We start from the raw sequence: 20,093 nt of genomic DNA on the forward strand, positions 1-20,093 counted from the left end.
ACAAAAAAGAAAGCAAAGCTGAGATGGAAAAATGTTTCCTGAAATAATGGCTCACACTTTTCCAAAGTTAATTTGAAAAAGTATCAACATAGAGATCCAAGACAATGGATCCTAAGCAGGATAAAAACAGAACATAGTCAAAATTTTAAATCAAAAATAAAAACCTTAAAAACAGAAAAAAATGACACATTCTAAACAACAGAACAATATTCAACAACCTGAGTCTACAACAGGCTCAACACCAAAGCCACCGACAGTTCTGAGTGCTGGGCACGTGGAGTGCTCGAGATGCCCAGTGCTATTCAGTTCTATTTGGGCAGTTAGTTCTATTCAGAAGGGCCCAAATCCGGAAACAGCCAAGCGTCCTGCACTGAGGAGGAGATGAAGAAGGGGTGGTGCACCTTCCGATGGACAGCCTCCCGGCACCCCTGAGAAACCACGACGTGCGGCTGCCAGCGAAGCACACAACGCCCAAGACGCCGGGCTGAAGAGAGCGCAAACCACAACTCAGCAAAAGCTGGCGTCACCAGGCCGCGCACGGTGGCTCACACCTGTGATCCCAGCACTTTGGGAGGCCGAGGCGGGCAGATCATGGGGTCAGGAGATCGAGACCATCCTGGCTAACACAGCGAAACCCCGTCTCTACTAAAAATACAAAAAATTAGCCGGGTGCGGTGGTGGGCACCTGTAGTCCCAGCTACTCGGGAGGCTGAGGCAGGAGAATGGCGTGAACCCGGGAGGCGGAGCTTGCAATGAGCTGAGATTGCACCACTGCACTCCAGCCTGGGCGACAGAGCGAGATTCCGTCTCAAAAAAAAAAAAAAAAAAAAAAAGCTGGCAAGCTGGCATCACCCATATGTCACTCTCACCTCTCACCTGCCTACGGGGACCTGCACTGTTCAGCGGCCTGCAGCCGCCGCCCAAGGACAGGACCCACACAGTCATCTGGGTTCCCAAAAGCCATATCCCGCAGGCTGCAGGTCACAGGGCTGTGCCAGGCGTGTGTGTGCAGATGTGCCTGTGTGCCCGTGTATGCATGGTTGTGGCTGTGCGTGCCTGTGTGCGTGTGCTTTAGTGTGCACATGTACGTGTGTGGGCATGTGTGTACACATCTGCATGTGTCTGCACGTGTGCCTGAGTGTGCGCGCACACACAGGGTTGGGAGGCCACAGCTACTGTCGGGAAAAGCTCAGTCTCTTGGCTGAGAAACGGAGCCCGGGGCCTCCCGAGCCACAGGCCGTCAGACAGGCAGTGAGGCTTTGTGGCCCAAGCCCAGCCTCTGCGCAAAAGGGTGGAATCCCAGCAGCCTCCCCAAGGGCTGGGGTGGAATCAGGTTCGGGATGGGGTCTCAAACGGGCCTCCTGGGACCCTGGGTGCAGCCAATGGGAACACTGAAGCAGCCAACAGTGACCCTGACAGCTGCCCTCGCCTGGGAGAAGCTGCTTGACTCGGGACACACACTTCTGCCACATAACTGCCTGCTGAACCCACTTCTGAAGAGTGGCAACTACCATTCATCCCTATTTAACAGGTGGGTAAACTGAGGCAGGAGGTGGGAAGCGGGGTCACAAAACATGCCTGGGGTCCAGGTGGCTACAGCCCATGCTCCTGCACTCCTGGGCGGCCGCTCTTGAAGGTGCAGCCACAACATGCCCACTGCCTGGGCCTCAGTTTCCCTCGTCTGACAACCTCATTGGGCTGAGGGGCCGGATTCCAGCACTGCCTGCCGTGGGTGCCCATGTGAGGCTGATCCACTGCCGCAGCCTCCCGGACCTGCCTATCCTGCGCTCTTTCCCAGAGACCCCGACTCCCACCACGACAGACATTGACTGGGGGTGCACTTGGGTCTCCTGGACAACCCCAGCCACAGACGCCAAATGCCCTCCCGCAGGAGCTCAGGCGTTTGCCGTACGCCCAGCAGCACCAGGAATGAATTTAATATTTCTGGGGATGATCCGGCTCCCTGGCACAGCTAATCACGAACTGCGACTGGCCCCAAACGTGCTCAGAGCTCCCCCAGGCCTGGTGGTCATCTTCAGGCATCCTCACCCCAGGGAAGGCGCCCCTGGCCAGTAAGAGGCTTAGTCCTCGGCCCTACTCCTCACGCCTGCCCGGGCAATCAGATCGCAACCCGGGAGAGGTCAGTGTGAGCAGAAGGGATGGAGCCAGGTGGGCCAGGCATGGCCTTTTACATGGTGAAGCTGGGAGTGGCACACAGCAGCGTCATCACCACAGAACAGTCACTCCAGTCACCCGACGCTGGCTCCGTGCTGGCGCCTGCGGTTAAGGCCAGGGCTTTGCCCAGCATGGACACGGGCTGTGGAAGTCATTCATGACTTAATACTTGGGCTCCTTGCGGCATGGCCTGGCCTGGCCTGCTCTGGCCCACCTGCCTCCCAACAGAACTGTTTCCCGAAAAGGTGACAGGACCAGAAACCCACTCTCCCCACAGAGCTTTCTCCAAGGGAAGTAGCACTCGTACCACCATGGACCCGACGATTCAACGCACGCCAGTGACCGGGGCGGCCCTGCCGGAGGATCCAGTGACCCCGTGCCGCCCCGCCGGAGGATCCAGTGACCCGGGGCGGCCCCGCCGGAGGCTCCGGTGACCCCGTGCCGCCCCACCGGAGGCTCCCGTGACCCGGGGCGGCCCCGCCAGAGGCTCCGGTGACCCCGTGCCGCCCCGCCAGAGGCTCCCGTGACCCGGGGCCGCCCCGCCAGAGGCTCCGGTGACCCCGCGCCGCCCCGCCAGAGGCTCCCGTGACCCGGGGCGGCCCCGCCGGAGGATCCAGGGACCCCGTGCCGCCCCGCCGGAGGCTCCGGTGACCCCGTGCCGCCCCGCCAGAGGCTCCCGTGACCCGGGGTGGCCCCGCCCAGAGGATCCAGTGACCCCGTGCCGCCCCGCCGGAGGCTCCGGTGACCCCGTGCGGCCCTGCCAGCAGCCTCCCGCCCCATCCGCCACGAGCAGGGCCTCACCTAGGCGGAGCTCCCCGAAGTTGCCGCAGCCGATCTTCTTGCCGACGCGGAAGTTGGGGCCCACCATCAGGACCCCCGAGCTGGTCCCCGAGCTCCGGATGCCGTGGCTGCTCCGGCCCCCGCCGGCCTTGGACATTCTCCGGCCCTCCTCTGTCTCCCCTTTCCCTCCTTTCTTGTCAAAATCCATAAGTTTGTGATACCCTGGCCTCTCCACGGTGACTCTGCTGCCGTGCAAATCCCAAGTCTCTGGAAACCTGAGGTCTTGGCTCCTCTGTGGCTAGAACATCACCGCTGCTGGCGGGCGGGCATGGGCCCGCGGCTCCCGGCTACTGAGACGCAGGCACTCGGGCCGGCCAGGCCGCAGTGCTCATCTCAGTGGCCTCGGGGTGGCTCTCGGGGGCAGGAGACATTCTGCTGACAGGTCCCACCGCCTCAAAGCTCACGGCTCACAGCTGCGGAGAAACAGAGGCACAGGTGAGCGCCGGCGAGGACACAGGGCGGAGGCCACAGAGGACGCAGCCAGGGGGCTGCTGGGATGGAAGGAGCTCTGAAGGCCGGGACATGACAAGCACTGTCCCTGCCCGGAACCCAGCTGGGAAGCTCACGCCACATGACATCAGAGGCCAGAGGTCTTGGCGTGGCTGCCTGGAGACTAACAGGGTAGGGCTCAGGGGCCTTTCTGTGAAGCGAGATGGGTGGGTGGGTGGGTGGCACAGGTGGGAGGACGTACTGCCAGGAGGGCGTGACTGCCAATCCCGGGGGAGGCCCTGAGGATCCTGAAGCCAGGGGCAGTCCCACCCCCAGACGCAGAGGGGCCACACAACAGTCCCCATCTCCAGGCCCAGGGCTGCTCTGAGAAAGAGGGAGGGAGGCAGATGACAGCAGGCAGGCCTGAGGCAGCGACACAGAAGCCACAGAGCTGCCCCTGCCCATGGCGGCCGGGGGACACTGAAAGTGGGGAGAGTGGACCGGAGGGCAGGAGGCCCCGGCGAGCCGTGAGCTGCTGCAGGAACCCCCATGGCCTGACCCAGGCTCAGGTCGTTCTCCAGCAGCCACTGGTGGAGCCACTCGGGGCTGTGACAATGCCAGGGTGGGTCCGACCCAGCTCCTTCAGTGCAGAGCAGAGCTGAGGAGGGTATAGCGGGGCCTGAGGGACACAGGTGAGGAGGGGCCAGAGGTGCACGGCCATCGCCGAAAATGTTAGGACAGGAAGTCCCAGCTGAATAAGCCACAACAGAAACAAAGGCACCAGCGTCACAAGCACTGCCCCACTGCACGTGGCAACCGTATTCTGATATGAGAAACACCCTGAGGTGATCACAAGCGTGCCTTGGGGTTCTACACTGCAATAGTCACTCAAATGTTTTCGTTTCCTGGTGCGCACAAAAGTTACGTTCACAGTATACCGTGGTATACCGTGGTATACTGTGAACGGACACACTTTAATTAAGCAGGGCGTGGTGCCGCAAGCCTGTGGTACCAGCTAGTCGGGAGACTGAGGCAGCAGGATCACTTGAGCCCAGGAGGCGGAGGCTGCAGGGAGCCATGATCGCACCACTGCACTCCAGCCCGGGTGATACAGTGAGACCCCATCTTAACTAAATAATAGAGAAATAAAAATACTTTACTGCTAAACAATGGTAATGATCGTCGGAACTGTGAGTGCGCCCTAATCTCCAGGGAGGAGGGTCTTGCCTTGACGTAGACGCCGGCTGACTCATCGGGGCAGCGGCTGCTGGAGGCGGGGGCAACTTCTTAAACTATGACCACAAAAAAGTTAGCCGCAGCGACCGACTCTTCCTTTCATCAAAGATTTCTTTGTGGAGCGTGATGCTGTCTGATAGCATTTATTACCCACAGCAGAACATCTTTCTTTTTTTTTTTGAAACGGAGTCTCGCTCTGTCGCCCAGGCTGGAGTGCAGTGGCCGGATCTCAGCTCACTGCAAGCTCCACCTCCCGGGTTTACGCCATTCTCCTGCCTCAGCCTCCCGAGTAGCTGGGACTACAGGCGCCCGCCACCTCGCCCGGCTAGTTTCTTGTATTTTTTAGTAGAGACGGGGTTTCACCGTGTTAGCCAGGATGGTCTCAATCTCCTGACCTTGTGATCCGCCTGTCTCGGCCTCCCAAAGTGCTGGGATTACAGGCTTGAGCCACCGCGCCCGGCCAGCAGAACATCTTTCAAAACTGCAGTTGGTCCTCTCAACCCAGCCGCGGCTTCGTCAACTGAGGTTCCGAGCTATTCCAAGTCCTCTGTCCTCATTTCCACCAGGTTCACAGAACCTTCACCAGGACTAGAGAGCAGCTGAAGCAACTCCCCTGCTCACCCTCAAGAGGCAACGCCTCGGCCGGGCGCGGTGGCTCACGCCTGGAATCCCAGCACTTCGGGAAGCCGAGGCGGGCAGATCACGAGGTCAGGAGATCGAGACCTGGCTGACCAACACGGCGAAACCCCGTCTCTACTGAAAATACAAAAAATTAACCAGGTGCGGTGCCGGGCGCCTGTAGTCCCGGCTACTCGGGAGGCTGAGGCAGGAGAATGGCGTGAACCCGGGAGGTGGAGCTGGCAGGGAGCCGAGATCGCACCACTGCACTCCAGCCTGGGCGACAGAGCAAGATTCCGTCTCAAAAAAAAAAAAGAGGCAACTCCTCACATGTGAACGTTTCTTGTGAGACGGCAGCAGTGCAGTCACATCTCCAAGTTCCTCTCATTCTAGCTGTCTTGCTGCTTCTAAAACCTCTGCAGTTCCTCCTCCACGGAAGTCCTGAACCCTCACAGTGATCCTTCAGGCCTGGGATCAACTTCCTCCAAACTTCCACGAATCTTGCCATTTGACCTCCTCCCATGGATCACACGTGTCCTGCATGGCCTCTAGAACAGCAAATCCTTTCCGGGGGTTTCAATTTACTCAATTTCCCCAGCTCCATCAGAGTGATTGCTCTCCACGGCACCTACAGGCACCCAGAGTCTTACAAATGTATTTCTCTCTTTTTTTTTTTTTTTTGAGACGGAGTCTCGCTCTGTCGCCCAGGCTGGAGTGCAGTGGCCGGATCTCAGCTTACTGCAAGCTCCGCCTTCCGGGTTTACGCCATTCTCCTGCCTCAGCCTCACCTCGTGATCCGCCCGTCTCGGCCTCCCAAAGTGCTAGGATTACAGGCTTGAGCCACCGCGCCCGGCCCACAAATGTATTTCTCAATAATGAGAGCTGTGGGTGGGTGTGGTGGCTACTGCCTGTAACCCCAATACTTTGGGAGGCTGACCCAAGATGACTGCTTGAGGCCAGGAGTTCAAGACCAGCCTGGGCAACACAAGGAGACCCCCTATCTCTACAAAAATAAAATCAAAATTAGCCAGGCATGGTGGTGCACACCTGTAGTCCTGGCTACTTAGGAGGCTGAGGTGAGAGGATCGCTTGAGCCTGGGAGGTAGAAGCTATAGTGAGCTGTGATTCTGCTTCTCCACTGCAGTCTGGGCGACACAGTGAGACCTTGCCTCAAAAACAGTGAGACTTGGCCAGGCACTGTGGCTCATGCCTATAGTCCCAGCACTTTGGGAGGCTGAGGTGGGCAGACTGCTTTGAACTCAGGAGTTCAAGACCAGCCTGGGGAACATGGCGAAACGCCCCCCCACTACAAAAAAATATAAAAATTAGCTGGGCGTGGTGGCACGTGCCTATAGCCCGAGCTACCCGGGAGGCTGAGGGAGGACAACTGCTTCAGCCCGGGAGGCGGAGGATGCAGTGAGCCGAGATCGTGCCACTGCACTCCAGCCTGGGTGACAGCGCGATACCGTGTCATTCATAAATGAATGAATGACGTGTCAAGGAGTCATCTTGATTTCCAAGTCATTCATTCCTTGATCCACAGGCTACAGGCTGGATGTTGTGCTAGCAGGGATGGAAACACTAATCTTTTTTTTTTTCTTTAGACAGAGTCTCACTCTGTCGTCCAGGCTGGAGTGCAGTGGCGCGGTCTCGGCTCACTGCAAGATCCGTCTCCCGGGTTCCCGCCATTCTCCTGCCTCAGCCTCCCGAGTAGCTGGGACTACAGGCGCCCGCCACCGTGCCCGGCTAATTTTTTGTAGTTTTAGTAGAGACGGGGTTTCACTGTGTTAGTCAGGATGGTCTCGATCTCCTGACCTCGTGATCCGCCCGCCTCGGCCTCCCAAAGTGCTGGGATTCCAGGCGTGAGGCACCGCGCCCGGCCGGAAACACTGATCTTGTGCGTCTCCACCAGGGCTCTTGGGTGACCAGGTGCACTGTCCGTGAGCAGTCATATTTTGAAAGAAATTTTTCTTGAGCAATAGGTCTCAAGAGTGGGCTCCAAATATTCCGTAAGCCAGGTGCTAAACAGATGTGCTGTCACCCAGGCACTGTTGTTCTATTTACAAAGCCCAGAATAGATTTAGCATAATTCTCATAGGCCCTAGGATTTGTGCAATGGTAAAAAGCCCTGGCGTCACCTTAAAGTCACCAGCTGCATTAGCCCCTAACAAGAGGGTGAAGAGGGTGGGCCTCTCCTTGGAAGTCAGGGAACCGCTTCTCCCACGCGAGGGAAGTCCTGGGCGACATCTTCTTCCGGCAGACGGCTGCTGCTTCTACACTGAAAGTCTGCTTAGTGTCGCCACCTCCATCAGTGATCTTGGCTAGATCGTCTGAATGCTGGCTGATGCCTCTCCAGCAGCACTTCATGCTTTTCACCTTGAACTTGGGTGTTTTTTTTTTGACACAGGGTCTCAATCTGTCACCCAGGCTGGAGTACCATGGTGCAATCACAGCTTGCTGCAGCCTCAACCTCCTGGGCTCAAGCCATCCTCCCACCTCAGCCTCCAGAGTAGCTGGAACTACAGGCACACACCATCACGCCCAGCTAATTTTTAAACATTTTTTTGTAGGCTAGGCGCAGTGGCTCATGCCTATAATCCCAGCACTTTGGGAGGCCAAGGCCCAGCATTTTGGGATCACCTGATCCAGGAGTTCAAGACCAGCCTGACCAACCTGGTGAAACCACAACTCTACTAAAAATACAAAAATTAGGCCAGGCGCGGTGGCTCAAGCCTGTAATCCCAGCACTTTGGGAGGCCGAGACGGGCGGATCACGAGGTCAGGAGATCGAGACCATCCTGGCTGACACGGTGAAACCTCGTCTCTACTAAAAAAATACAAAAACTAGCCGGGCGAGGTGGTGGGCACCTGTAGTCCCAGCTACTCGGGAGGCTGAGGCAGGAGAATGGCGTAAATCCGGGAGGCAGAGCTTGCAGTGAGCTGAGATCCGGCCACTGCACTCCAGCCCGGGCGACAGAGCGAGACTCCGCCTCAAAAAAAAAAAAAAAAAATCAAAAAAAAAAAAAAATTAGCTGGGTGTGGTGGCAGGCACCTGTAATCCCAGCTACTTGGGAAGCTGAGGCAGGAGAATGGCATGAACCCAGGAGGTGGAGGTTTTAGTGAGCCGAGATCGTGCCACTGCACTCCAGCCTGGGCAACAGAGCAAAATGATTCTGTCTCAAAAAAAAAAAAAAGGCCAGGCGTGGTGGCTCACGCCTGTAATCCCAGCATTTTGGGAAGCTGAGATGGGCGGATCACGAGGTCAGGAGATCGAGACCATCCTGGCTAACATGGGGAAACCCCGTCTATACTAAAATACAAAAAAAAAACATTAGCCGGGCATGATGGCGGGCGCCTGTAGTCCCAGCTACTCGGGAGGCTGAGGCAGGAGAATGGCATGAACTCGGGAGGCGGAGCTTGCAGTGAGCCAAGATCACGCCACTGCACTCCAGCCTGGGTGACAGCGCGAGACTCCGTCTCAAAAAAAAAAAAAAAAATGGCCGGGCGCGGTGGCTCAAGCCTGTAATCCCAGCACTTTGGGAGGCCGAGGCGGGTGGATCACAAGGTCAGGGGATCGAGACCATCCTGGCGAACACGGTGAAACCCCGTCTCTACTAGAAAATACAAAAAACTAGCCGGGCGAGGTGGCGGGCGCCTGTAGTCCCAGCTACTCGGGAGGCTGAGGCAGGAGAATGTTGTGAACCCAGGAGGCGGAGCTTGCAGTGAGTCGAGATCTGGCCAGTGCACTCCAGCTCGGGTGACAGAGCGAGACTCCGTCTCAAAAAAAAAAAAAAAAAAAGATTTGTAGAGGCTGGGCACGGGCTCACACTTGCAATCCCAGCATTTTGGGAGGCTAAGGTGTGGGGATCACTTGAGGTCAGGAGTTTGAGACCAGCTTGGCCAACATGGTGAAACCCCATCTGTACTAAAAATACAAAAATTAGCTGGGCGTGGTGGCACATGCCTGTTAATTCCAGCTACTCAGGAGGCTGGGGCAGGAGAATTGCTTGAACCTGGGAGGCAGAGGTTGCAGTGAGCCAAGATCGCACCACTGCACCCCAGTCTGAGTGACAGAGTGAGACACTGCCTCAAAGAAAGAAAAGAGGCTGGGCGTGGTGGCTCACGCCTGTCATCCCAGCACTTTGGGAGGATCACAAGGTCAGGAGATCGAGACTATCCTGGCTAACACAGTAAAACTGTCTCTACTAAAAATACAAAAAAATTAGCCGGGCATGGTGGTGGGCACCTGTAGTCCCAGTTACTTGGGAGGTTGAGGCAGGAGAACAGCGTGAACCCGGGAGGTAGAGCTTGGGCGACAGAGCGAGAATCCATCTCAAAAATAAAAAAATAAAAAATCAATGGGCTATAATAAACTCACGAGAGGATTGTATATTTTATTTTCATGAAAAATTTATAATAAAGCACCATGCTACTCCCTGTCTCTGTGGATGGGCCTGCCCTGGACATTTCATAGAAATGGGGCGACGTATGGCGTGTCCTTCTGTGTCTGGCGTCTCTCGTTGAGCCTGGCGTCCTCGAGATGCACCCACGCCGTGGCCCGAGTCAGAGCTTCTTCCTTTCGCAGCTGGGTTGTGTTCCGGTGCACGGAGGGCCGCACTACGTCTCCTCCTCTGCTGATGGCCACCTGGGCTGTGGCCACCGTCCGGCTGCTGGAGTCCGCTGCTGTATTTGCGCACGGGCTTCTGTGTGGCCGTGGGTTGCTGGATCAGATGGGAGCTCCGTGTGTGTCTTTGAGGAGCCGCCAGGCCATCTCCACGGTGGCTGCGCTGAGTGACACTTGACCTGCCGCTCCCGAGGGTCTGACTCCTACACACCCACTCCAACTCTTCTGTGCGCGTTGGATTTTGGTTTCAGACAGGGTATGGCTCTGGCGCCCAGGCTGGAGCACAGTGGTACGATCTCAGCTCACTGTGACTTATCTCCCAGACTCAAGCAATCTTGCCTCAGCCTCCTGAGTAGCTGGGACCACAGGCATGGACCCCCATGTCTGGCTTTTTTTTTTTTTTTTTTTAAGACATGGGATCTTGCCATGTTGCCCAGGCTGGTCTCAAACTCCTGGGCTCAACCTTCCCTCCTCGGCCTCCCAAAGTGATGGGATTATAGGCGTGAGCTGTGGTGACCCCACTCCTGTGCACAGCCATGCTGGGGATGTGCCTTTTTCTTTTTTAGACGGAGTCTCACTCTTTTGCCCAGGCTGGAGCACAGTGGCACGATCTCGGCTCCAGGCTGGAGCACAGGGGCACGATCTTGGCTCACTGCAACCGCCGCCTCCCAGGTTCGTGCAATTCTCTGCCTCAGCTGCCTGAGTAGCTGGGACTACAGGCACCCGCCACCATGTCGGGGTAATTTTTGTATCTTTAGTAGACACAGGGTTTCACCATCTTGGCCAGGATGGTCTTGAACTCCTCACCTTGTGATCCACCCGCCTCAGCCTCCCACAGTGCTGGGATTCCAGGCGTGAGCCACTGCGCCTGGCTGGGGTGTGCTTTTAATTTGCATTTTTTGGCTGACTCTTGGTTTAGTTTTGGATGTGAGTTTTCTCCACTGGACTGAGTCACAGCTGCAGCGCTGTGTTGATGCTGGACACGAGGGAAGTGGCCAGAGACACTGATGTGACCAAGTGACCGCAGCTGAAGAAGGGACGGCAGTCAGTACCCCTCACCCCTGCTTAGTGGTCAGCAGATTTTTTGAGTTACCAACTCTCTTCACTGCCCAAACATCCAGAAACACCCACGCATGGCTAACCTAGTTTCTCTAAACCAGACCCACATTAAAATTTAACTTCCTTCCTGGGCGTTTTGGGGGAGGAATCTCCTCGTGTGCCCTGGGAGAGGGATCCGTGAGACGCAGCCCCCGCCCCCCACCGCAGCTCATCTCTTCCAGCACAGGGACTGGGCGCCGTACTGCTTCGGGGCACCCCCTAGTTCCAGACAGCACCTCCACACCTCACGGCCAACGCTGGGGCCCCTCCCAGGCTCCACTGTCCTGGGATCCCCCACCAGCAGGGCCTGCTGGGGAAATGGACAGCAATGGCCTGGAGTATAGACTGCTGGGCGCTGCCCGCGAGGCTCCTCAGCATGGGCTGGAGAATCGGGGTGACGCGTGCACCCCAGCCAAGAGGGACACCCGAGGCAGCCCCATCCAACGCCTCTGTGTGGGGGAACGAGCAGCGGCTCTGACGGCTGAGCCGGGCTCAAGTCCTCAACCCGACATGGCCAGGTTCTGACCGCAGGGACCGCCTCATCTACGCCCCTCCACAGCCACGAGAGCCACAGGGAGCAGCCCCGACAGCGAGAACGCTGCAACCGTGACAGCCGGGGCTGGGGTCACATTGGGCTGTCCCGGTCACAGCCCGTCCATCCATCTGTCCTTCCACTGCGGCTGCCAACGGGGTAGACAGGGGGACTTGTGCAGAGGACCACCATCGAGGAGTGATGCAGCCACAGGAGAGAAACTGGAGCCCAGTGCCTCCCCCTTGCCCGTGCCCCGCCGCACACCTGCCCACACCTGGATGAGTTGACAGCACGGGAACACACTCTCCTTCTTCTGGAAACCCTCGCGGCACCCACAGGACGGGGCGTCCACAGGACCTCGCGGCACCCACAGGACGGGGCGTCCACAGGAAGAGGGCGCTGAAATGTCTGTGCCTGCATTTTGTTTTGTTCTGTTTTGAGACAGAGTCTTGCTCTGTCACCCAGGCTGGAGTGCAGTAGTGCGACCTCGGCTCACTGCAGCCTCCGCCTCCCGGTTTCAAGTGATTCTCCTGCCTCAGCCTCCCCGGTAAGCTGTGATTACAGGCATGTACCACCATGCCTGGCTAATTTTTTGTATTTTCGGTAGAGACAAGGTTTCGCCACGTTGGCCAGACTGGTCTCGAACTCCCGACCTCAAGTGATCCGCCCGCCTCAGCCTCCCAAAGTGCTGGGATCACAGTTGTTAGACACCATCCCCTGCCTACTGTTAGATTTTCCATCCTGCAAGAAAGCAGAACCACATACCAGCACACAGACACACACACGCAGACCCCGTCAGAGCCGGCTGTGAGATCCGGCACGGCAAACATCCCGAGCGGACACTGCCCAGGAGGCACCCCCGCCCGAGGCCGGCCTGCTCGCGCCACACTGCCTGCCTTTCTCGACTAGGGCTGGAGACTGCCCGAGAGGCAGCGTCCTGGAGACACAGGCCTCAGCTCTCCCCTGCCAGAAAGCAGCAGGACATGGGGCCATCTCGGGGGAGTGCATGCAGAAGCGGGGTGGGGAGCGAAGAAGGGGCAGGCGCCGTCCAGGGGGTCTTCCCGTGGGCTGAGGGACAGAAGGCCCCAGGTCCCGGATGTACCTATCTCCTAAGCAGCAGGACGCCTTTTCTTCCTACAAGCCCCTGTGCTGACGCAGACACTCGGCTGTGGGAGGGTCAGGACTGGCACTTAGGGAGGACAGGGGAGCTGACGCAGAACCTCGGCTGCGGGAGGGTCAGGACTGGCACTTAGGGAGGACAGGGGAGCTCCGGACCCTCCATGGGGCCCTGGACATGGGTGGGGACTTCTGTCCGCCTGGCTTCTCCCAGGTTATGCCCTTTACAACAGCAGGGAACAAAGTCTCACTCCCCAGTTCTGAGAGCCCTGCTGGAGAACCGTGGACCCAAACAAGGGTCGTGGGAGCCGTAATGTGTAGCCAGGGGTGTGGGGACCCAGGGTGGCATTAAAGGTAGGGCTGGTGCTAGGGGACCCAGTGTGGCATTAAAAGGGGGGCGGGTGCTGGGGGCCGAGCATCAAAGGCGGGGCTGGTGCTGGGGGCCGAGCCGCTGCCTACAGGGTCTGTGCTACCCTGCACAGGCAGGTGTCCAGGCAGCTGAGACACCCCAGCGCCGCGTCAGGGAAAGACATCACGCCCACCCTCGCTGCGAGCCCCACAGCTCCGGCCCCTTTCCAGACAAGCGAGTGGGGACACTCAGACCTCGGAGAGGGAGCCGCCAAAACCCTCGCTGAGGACAAGAGGCTGGAGGCCACCAAGCAGGACCCGAAAAGCAAATGCCACCGACTTCACGAGGAAAACAAATCCATCCCTTCTCGCTGTGAGGATGAAAGTATCCTCTATTAGACGGCACGGATGGAGCCACGGCCTCGTGAAGAGCTAAAGGCACTGAGTTGTGTGAGTTACACAGCTAGCGGGTACAGCCGAGAGTCACACCTCAGTTATTAACACAAAAATCACCTCTCCCTGGGAGAGGACAGAGATGCAGACCAGGAAGCCACGTAGCGGGGCACACTCAGGACCCGGAGCCAAAGCTCATACCCACACTCAACACCAGCTGCTGCAGCCCTGGGAGGGGAGACAGTGCCTGGGAGAGCTGAGGCCCTCTCGACACCTGGCAGGAGCCGGGCAGCTCTCCCGCCCTGGAGCACCAACCCCGCGGCCCCCACTGCTGAGCCCTGCAGGATGGCCCGGCCAGGCTCCTGTTCCCCCAACATACACACTCGGTGCCCAGAAAGGACCAACTGAGGCCCAGCGGCCTCTGGGAACCGCCAAGGAGGAAGCTGTGTTCTGGACAGACATCAGGGGCACAGGCTTTGGCAGAGGCGGTGGGAGTCCCAGTCGCCCCTCAATTCCAGGCAGGGCAGGCAGGTGTCCGGGGATGCTGCCCCCACGAGGCTGCGCTGTGCTTCCGCGGCCTCCAGACCTGCTCGGGAGGAGCCCCTTCCTCAGCCACCGATGACCCTCAGGTGCCCCGTCAGGAAGTAGGCAGGGCCGTTGTCCCAACACCTGGCTTCCAGACAAGATGGGCGCGTGCCTCCAACCTCTCCCTGCACACAGGGGAAGCACGTGGTGACAAAAGGCTGGCTCTGCCGCATGCCCCAGAGCCCCGGGGGCCCTCGCCAGTGGAAGCACCACACACACAGCACCCACTGGGCACCCGCCCCGGGGTGTCTCCATGCGAGATCCGGTAGCTGGTCAGATGCAACCAGACACCCTCAGAGGCCCTCTGTGCCCACATCTGCAGTCACTCGGGGTCCTGAGCACCCTCCAGTCTCTGCCTGTGTGGTGAGCTGTGAAAGAGGCCTGGCTTGTGGAGCGTGCCCCAGGTGAGGGGACATGGGGGACCTGCAGGGGCAAAGGCATCTGCTCGGCTCCCTCAGTGAGGATGGACACGAAGTGGAGACGGAGGCGTCTGCGTTCACTGTCCCTCCTAACAGCAAACCCAAGGTCTCCCACATGCCCGGCCACCCGAGCTGCTCGGGGCAGCCCCCTTCTCTTTCAGGCTGCTCTCTGCTCACCACTTGGTTTGCACGAGCGCCTGGTGCATCCCAGGACATCTCTCCCCCGGCTCCACTTCCGTCTGTGGTGCCCACGTGACCTCCTGGGCACACCCTGCTTCTCATCCTTGCAGCCTCCAGGCTGGGCAAGGCCCCCTCCTGGGCGTGGGACCACTCGCTTGCTCTCCATCTAGGTATCCCTCCTGACACAGTGGCCTCGAGCCTGTGGGGCTGGGAGGTGGGGAGGGAGGTGTGACCTGCGTCCAGGTTGCTTTTCTTTCTAGCCATCCCTGCCTCACCCGCTCCCACAGCTGGGGGCACCCAGAGGCCCAATCCCAACCACCAATCTCCGGGTGGCACCGTTTAAGCCACATAGCATCAGGACACGGCCGTCGAAGGCGGGCGCCACCACTAGCCTTCCCTCTGCAGAATCCCCCACCTTCTCCCTCCTTCTCTCTTCCAGGTGAGCCGCTAGCATGGTCAGTTTCTTCTGCTAAGAAACCATGAGTGATGGCCGGGCGCGGTGGCTCACACCTGTAATCCCAGCACTTTGGGAGGCCGAGGTGGGCAGATCACGAGATCAGGAGATCGAGACCATCCTGGCTAACATGGTGAAACCCCGTCTCTACTAAAAATACAAAAAAATTAGCCGGGCATGGCGGCGGGCACCTGTAGTCCCAGCTACTCAGGAGGGTGAGGCAGGAGAATGGCGTGAACCCGGGAGGCGGAGCTTGCAGTGAGCTGAGATTGCGCCAATGCACTCCAGCCTGGGTGACAGAGTGAGACTCCATCTCAAAATCAAAAAAACAAAAACAAAAAAACAGTCTCCTATCCCCAACTCAGGCCACCCAGATGGGACTGAACACGCCCCACTCAGCCCCTCCGTGGAGGGTCAACAGCAACCACTGAAACAGCCGAGGCCGCAGGGTGAGCGCCTGTGCCGCAGCCACAGCTGCCGGGTCTGAGTATAGAGCGGCCTAGAGGGTTAGGACCCATGGTTTTCTGTTTTTTGAGACAGAATCTAGCTCCATCGCCGAGGCTGGAGTGCAGTGGCACAATCTCAGCTCACTGCAACCTCCGCCTCCCGAGTTCAAGCGATTCCCCGGCCTCAGCCTCCCGAGTAGCTGGGACCACAGGCGCTGCCACCACGCTGTCTGATCTTGACTCAGCTCTGTGTGTTCTGGCTTTTCACCAATCCCCATCCCAGCTGCAGATGACAAGCCCCATCCCCCAGAGCCTCCAACATGGGCACGGCCCTGCTGGGTCTAAGGCCCCACTGCTCCTGGCATCCCCTGGAAGCCTCCCTATGTGACCCCCGGCCCCTCATCTTGGTGGTGACCGTCACCTCTCAGGTCCTGGCTCCCATAGGGGCTCCCGGCACCCCTGCCCCATGACCTGGAGTCAGGAGGATGAGAAAGGGGCAGGCCTTGCACTCAGGGATGCAACACTGTTGGGAGCTGGGGTGAAGGCCGGCCCAGGCTGTGTGCCAACCCCGCTCCACCCGGCCACCAAGCAGGCTGCCCCACTGCTGTCTGTTCTGATACAGTGGTCTTGGGTGTTGCAGCCCAGACAGGCTGGGGCTGCTGCTTTCTCTCTGAGTCCCTGGGCAAGCTCCGGCTTCCCTGTGCCCAGCCTAGAGCAAACCCCACTGTGCCCTGCAGAGCTGAGCACTAGGGCCAGGAAGCCACACAGATGCACACCCGGCTTTGCAGATGGAGTCCGGGGCGGGCAGCAGCCTCCTCCGGTGACAGGAGTGGCACGGGTGTCCACTTCCCACTCCCTGCACACAGAGCTGGATCACGCCTCCAAGCACCTCACGACAGCCCCTGTGAGGGGGTCACGGGCGGACAGCAGAGGGACAGCCCAGCCACACACGCCCTAAGCCTGACATGGATGGAAAAGCCCCTGCCCTGGGCACCGCCCCGCCCCGCAGAGCCTCGCCCCGGCACACGCCCACCCCGCAGAGCCTCGCCCCGGCACACACCCACCCCGCAGAGCCTTGCCTCAGCCTCAGTGGGGGGCAGTGACCTGCAGCAGGTGGAGGGCAGCCCAGTGCAAAACGGGAGCGCTGCCTGCACACCTGCTGCCCACAGTGGCCCCCAGCCCGTGTCCCCCACCTCAGAAGTGGCCCCGACGGTCACTGCCTGCACCTGAGGCCTTCACAGCAGCAGGAGTGCAGTCAGAGGACAGGCAGGGCTGCCACCCTGGGCCACGGTCTATGGGCACAGGGCGGGTACCTAGCTCCCCCTGCTCCTACAAACAAGAGCCACCACCCCAAGACTCAGCTGCTTCTGAGGGCGCAGACCACTCCCTGGAGGCAGTCACCACTCAGTCGGGGCCCAGCACCCGTTCGTCATCAAGAAGAAGAGCCTGGCCTCTCCTGGGGTGCTCCGAACCCCAAGGGGTGCCCGAGGGAAGCCAGACAAGGCTGGGGCCTGGAGGGAAGCAGGGATGTGAAGGCCGGGCACCCACTGTGCCCATGCAGGCCTGGGGGTTGGGGTCTGTCCTGCCACGCCTGAGGGCCACAGCGAAGAACAACGATCTCGGGGAGGGAGAAGGGGACGCTGATCCTCACTCAGCCTCCACCCAACCCACGCGGCCACAATTCCATCCCAAGGGGAGAGCGCCGGCTCAGGGTCACACACCAAGGATGGCTCCTGGGCACCAAACGGGACTGCAGCCATCCCCACAGGGGCTGCTCTCATGGCCGGCTCTGGGCCAGAGCCGACCCTCCCTGTCAGCTCCCACCCCCTTCCCCAGCCCTGGCCTCACGCCTCTACCTGCCCTGTTCTTCTCGGGGTCCTCCATCTGGTCTGGGCCCAGGGCCAGTTCCCTCGGGAGGGCCCTGGCAGCCCCCTTCTCTGACTGTCTCCACTCAGTGATGTCACAGTCCCTGGACTGACATCACCACACAGCCCTTAGCCCAGAGCCCAGGGAAAAGCTGAGGGGAGGCCAGGGACCTCGCTGGGCTGGGCAGGTGCAGGCCACCCCCGTCCCAGTGCCCTCAGAGACACCTAGACTCACGTGGACCCGACCATGGCCCCTTCTGGGCAGCGCTGTCCAGGCTGGCCCTGCCCTCTGACCTGGGGCCGCAGGGGCTGGCCACCGTGGGCTCGGTCCCCCACCACCCCAATTCACCTGCACCCCAAGGAAAGAGAATGCGGAGTTGCAGCGCCCCAGGACCCACGAGCCCCCGAACACCAGGGCAGCACATACTTCCAGTCCCAGGGTCAGAGCAGAGCGGGGCCAGGGTCAGAGCAGAGCGGGGCCAGGCCCAGCCCGGTGACACGGGGCAGACGGAAGGGCGCCCTCCAAAACAGAAGAGCACAGGAGCTGCCGCGGCCGGGACAAACCAACCTCAGGCTGACCTAGGCCGGTCATGGGTTGAACGCGTTGGGTGCAAAAGAGAAACACCCCACCAATGAGGGAGAGAAGAGAAGCTGCCCGCCCCACGGGAGGGGGCCGAGGAGTGAATGCGGGGCCGGGCGCGGCCGCTCCTCACAGCACTGTGGAGACCAGACCAAGGGCAACTGTCATCGCCACGAGAAGGCCCTGTCCACGGCAGAGCCCAACCTCACCGCACCGACTGCACCACAGATGCCCATGAGGAGAGCCAGCCTCCAAGAACGTGGCTGAGCCGTCACAGGCCACGTCAGCAAAGGCAAGGACCCAGGTAAAGAGCACAGGAGGGCCATGAGCAACCACAGCACGGCGGCCCGCACAGACCCTGACTGGGGGAGGGGGCAAGGCTGCGCAACGGCAGCCGGGACTGGACCCTGTTGGGGGGTGGCGGGGGAGGCAGCGAGGCTGCGCAGGGACCCCTATCCCACAGGAGGTCAGCCTTGCCCTGGTGATGGCACAGACCACAGCTGAGGGCCACGGGCGGAGCTGACTCCAGGGAAAAGCTGGCCCTCACCCAGAGCTGCACATCCCACTGGCAGCCTTGGCGGAAGGCACTGTCCCTGCAACTTCTCCACACAGGGGCAATTTTCCCAAAATTCAGATTATGCAAAGGGAGGCGCGGCTGCCATGGACTCCAGGGCCTCAGACGCCATCAACAAAAGCAGTGGACACATTTGCATCAAATCCATCACAAAGACGGCCTTCGAGACTCTGGGGGAAATGAGAGCACCGACACACAGGCCCCCACGGCGCACAGGCCCCCGCGGCGCACAGGCCCGCACGGCGCACAGTCCCCCACGGCGCACAGGCCCCCGCGGCGCACAGGCCCGCACGGCGCACAGTCCCCCACGGCGCACAAGCCCCCACGGGTGCACAGTCCCGCACGGCGCACATGCCCACTCGGCGCACAGGCCCGCCGCACGGTGTGCACCGTCCCCCACAGCGCACAGGCCGGCACAGCAACCCTACTCCGCCTCAGCAGCTCAGTTCTGGTTCCTGCACCCTGGCCCGGGGGCAGAGCTGACCCCGTCTTGCTAGGGGGGCAGGGGTCCCCTAGCCCCAGGTGGTGCCACAGACAGCGGGGGGAGCACTCAGGCAGGGTCAGGCACCCCACCAGGAAAGAAAGCTCCCACGGCAGGTCCCAGGGCTGGGTGGGACCCTTGGTGGCTCCCATCGGAATCCTGCTAGGTCTGGGAGGACACTGGTCCTTCCAGAAGCGTAACCACGAACAGCCATGGAAAACCTGGGTGGGCTGCGTTTCTACATTTCCTTTTCTTTTTTTTTTTCTTCCAGATGGAGCCTCACTCTGTCGCCCAGACTGGAGTGCCTTTTCCCCTCACAGCATGGGAGCCGCCGGGTGATGTCCCGCCCTGGTTTCCCTCCACCCGAAGGCAGTCACCTCGGTCACCGGCTCCTGCCTCTGTGATGCTCCCCACGAGGGCTGCAGAGTGGAGGGCACGGCGGGGTTCGGCCTCATTCCCCGGGGAGCCCCAGGGGTGAGCTTAGTCCCGGGGAGCTGCCCAGATCTTTGCCATCCCCTGGCCCCCATCCAGTCCCTCACGACTTGGCTCCTGGCCCTGCGCACCGGGCGATGCCTGCTAGGCATGTGCCCCTCAGAGTCAGGCCTGTATTCACCCCAGCTTTTATTAAGGGCCTTCAGGGATTGGGTTTCTAAATCATTGTCAAATAGACTGTTATTAAAAGGATATGTACACTTTGGGAGGCCGAGGTGGGTGGACCACTTGAGGTCAGGAGTTTGAGACCATCCTGGCCAACATGGTGAAACCCTGTCTCTACTAAAAACACAAAAATTAGCTGGGCGTGGTAGTGGTCGCCTGTCATCCCAGCTACTCGGGAGGCTGAGGCAGGAGAATCACTTGAACCCCCTGGAGGCTGCAGTAAGCCAAGAAGGCACCACTGCACTCTGCCTTGGCAACAGCAAGACTCTGTCTCAAGAAACAAAAAAAAAAAAAGGTTGAACACACAGAAGCATCCCACCCTCCGTCACCCGGGCAGTCTCAATGCCCAGAGGCCGAGGATGACACACACTATGGGTGTACTAGCATCTGCCCCCGGGCCCTCATCCAGCCCTGCACCCACCACCCACTGAGGAGCCAGGGTG

The 20,093-nt window shown here is 59.8% G+C and overlaps 1 protein-coding gene and 1 pseudogene across 5 annotated transcripts in view; one reads left to right on the forward strand and one right to left on the reverse strand.

Annotated features, from left to right (window-relative positions):
- CSNK1G2 (casein kinase 1 gamma 2) overlaps positions 1 to 20,093 on the reverse strand; it is a 39,697-nt gene that overhangs the window by 10,415 nt on the left and 9,189 nt on the right. For 4 of the 5 annotated variants that reach the window (XR_004434334.1, XM_033199712.1, XM_033199709.1 and 1 more), the window contains exon 2: positions 2,977 to 3,428. Coding sequence is in view for 4 of the 5 variants with exons in the window: in XM_033199712.1 (XP_033055603.1) it covers positions 2,977 to 3,163 (187 nt within the window). In the remaining variant the exon portion in view is untranslated. Of the gene's footprint in view, positions 1 to 2,976; positions 3,429 to 17,349; positions 17,443 to 20,093 lie in introns of those variants that run through there. The other variant, XM_033199711.1, reaches the window with a different exon arrangement.
- Positions 17,562 to 19,397, forward strand: LOC117076338 (annotated as a pseudogene).

This window comes from Trachypithecus francoisi, unplaced genomic scaffold, assembly GCF_009764315.1.
Source record: "Trachypithecus francoisi isolate TF-2019V2 unplaced genomic scaffold, Tfra_2.0 Lachesis_group5, whole genome shotgun sequence".
Lineage (NCBI taxonomy): Eukaryota > Metazoa > Chordata > Mammalia > Primates > Cercopithecidae > Trachypithecus > Trachypithecus francoisi.